This window comes from Verticillium alfalfae, genomic scaffold (assembly GCF_000150825.1).
Source record: "Verticillium alfalfae VaMs.102 supercont1.11 genomic scaffold, whole genome shotgun sequence".
Lineage (NCBI taxonomy): Eukaryota > Fungi > Ascomycota > Sordariomycetes > Glomerellales > Plectosphaerellaceae > Verticillium > Verticillium alfalfae.
In genome coordinates this window covers 1277639-1280116 of record NW_003315028.1, presented here as the reverse complement: position 1 = coordinate 1280116, position 2478 = coordinate 1277639, and the positions used below count along the sequence as shown (strand labels likewise).

General features: G+C 37.9%; 1 protein-coding gene across 1 annotated transcript; it reads right to left on the bottom strand.

The window, feature by feature from the left end:
- Positions 1–1157: 1157 nt before the first annotated feature.
- VDBG_08221 (cross-pathway control protein) lies at positions 1158–2347 on the bottom strand (the record flags this gene model as incomplete). The annotated part of the gene is made up of 3 exons (XM_003001916.1): positions 1158–1853; positions 1911–2047; positions 2292–2347. The coding sequence occupies 3 exons, from the start codon at positions 2345–2347 to the stop codon at positions 1201–1203; spliced, it is 846 nt and encodes a 281-aa protein (XP_003001962.1).
- Between the last annotated feature and the right edge of the window lie 131 nt (positions 2348–2478).

The following is a 2478-nucleotide window of genomic DNA, read 5'->3' as shown; positions in this document are numbered from 1 at the left end:
AGTTATTTTTATATTTTTATTTATAGATCTTATTAATTAAATTAGAGAATTTATATTTATAACTTCATTCAGATTATTCATCTATTAATAGATTAATAATAATCTTCTAAAGAAGATTTAGGTTTTAGAATTATCTTCGTATTATAATTACTTTATAAAGATTTTAATAGAGTTCTTATTAGCTTATCCTTAGAGTAATATCTATAATAATAAGTAATTTACTTTTAATTTCTTATATACTTTATTTAATTTATTATTTTATTTAATTTAATTATAAATTAAGGAGATTAAAGAATAGAAAAGTCTTAAATTAAAAGCTTTAATAAAAGGAAGTAAGTAAATTAACGAATAATTAGTTAATTAATTTATTAACTTTAATTTATTGAACCTATCGAGTATAGCCTCTATTATTCCTTTTACTTAGGCTTATTACTAAAATATTAGCGATAACATAGATAGAGGGTTAAGTTCCTAACCTCGAACTCCTTATAGTGCCCTTAATAAGTAAACTCTATTTAATAACTTTAAGTAGTTAGAGTTAATATATGGAGATCTTTATTAAACTCTAATCTATCTACTTTCCCTAGTATAGGCCTAGAGGTTAATACCTTTATTTTATAATAAGTATAAAGACTATAATAAATAAACTATAATAACTATAGAATTAATTTCAAATAAGGGTATTATATATTAAATAAATAGAAATAAGAGTCTAGAATTAATTTAAATATTTATATAGTTATATAAGTAATAAAAGTATTCTTATAATAAATTCCTTTTACTAATTTAATTATATTAAGATAATAATATAAGTATATTAGGATATACTCCTCCTTATAATCTTTATTATTCTAGGCCTTTTCTATATTTAGTATAATTTATATATACTACTTAATAATATTTACCCTAGAGTTATAACTAAGAGTTCTATTAGTTGTAATACTAACACTCTTAACGTTTACCACCTAGAAGCCAGTTACTAGAGTAATAGTAGCTGCTTAATCTTTATAGTAATAATTCCCTACCTGTAAGACTGAGATATAGCACATTCTGAAAATGAACTGGAGTTCGAAACTGTAGAGAGTTCATTTACTGATGACCCTATTCATTTAAAACTCCGCAATATGAATTGTATTATATCATCAAGCTATGAATATAGTAAAACTCCAGTTCCCCCTAAACTCGGAATGCAAAAAAACTTTAGTCGGTGGTCGACTGACCCAAAGCCATCGTCTTCCAGTGATCACGTTCCGCCTCCAACTTGCGAATCTTTTCCTCCAGATCCTCGAACCGCTGCATTTTACGCTCTCGAGACTTACGGGCTGCCAGAGTGTTGCGAGCGCGCTTCATCGCCACAACGTCATCCGGATTATCAACAACGATGGGTGGCAGAGGCTTGTCTCGTTTCCTCGCGTTGACGCCAGCCACCGACGAGTGCCGCCCAGTAGCAGGCGAGGCACTCGACTTACGGCGGGGGGACCCGCTTGCCAAGCTGTTCTGAACATTGTGCCCAAGCGGCTGCTCCGCCCCCTGTGTCTCGACACTCGCGTTCTGGTCAGGGAAAAGTGAGAACCACTGGTTGCTAGCCACATCGAATTCTCCAGAGCCCCCAAAGTTTGGCGACACTTCGTAGCCATCAATATATTCTGGCGATTCGAATGGCGAAGGCGATGTCAAGGCGGTGAATGCCGTTGAATTCGGCGCGGACATGTATGGATCCTGAATTAAGAGGTCCTGCGGTGAAACAGTACCAATGTTGTGGGATCCACTTGGCATATCGAATACCGAAGGGGCGCTGGGCGACGAGTAGGCAGTGGATGCCCCACCCTCGAACCCTGTAAATTCCGCGAAGTCTATAGGCCTTTGTGAGCTGATGTATGACTGGATCAATCCACATTTCAGGCACTCACCCGCGATATTCATGTTCGCAGAATCAGATTGTGTAATACCGGGTGTGCTCTCTGCAAATAGCGGGACTGGTGGGCGAACTGGTCGCGATGTGTGGCGTGAGCTTCCAGATGTATTTTGATCCGTTCCACGTGTTGATCTGGTAATGTTGACAGAGGAGGGACGATTGGAGGGATTCAAGTTTAAGTATCCGTTTCCAGCAGCAGATGATTGCGATTTCGATTGAATGGATATGTTGGTGAATTCTGACTGGAGGTATTGATGAGACGAGTGGCGGCGGTTTGGTAAGCGTAAACCTGGCAGGTTGTGCAATGCACGTTTAGGCAGGTTGTTGGGATGTGTAGGCTGGTCGAACAAGACAAAGTCCTGTTGCAGAGAGTGACAGGGTGTTTGATGCGCGGATAATGCCGGCAGTGTGGGGGAACTGGAGGGAAGCCATGGTGTTGTGAATCCGTGTTGACTGGAAAATCCAGTGTAGAAGTGTTGACGGAGAAGAAGAGAACTCTTAGAGCGTGAAGTTGCTGTAAAGTTCAGATCAACCTGTGAAGGTAGAGCTGAAGGGTTTAATGT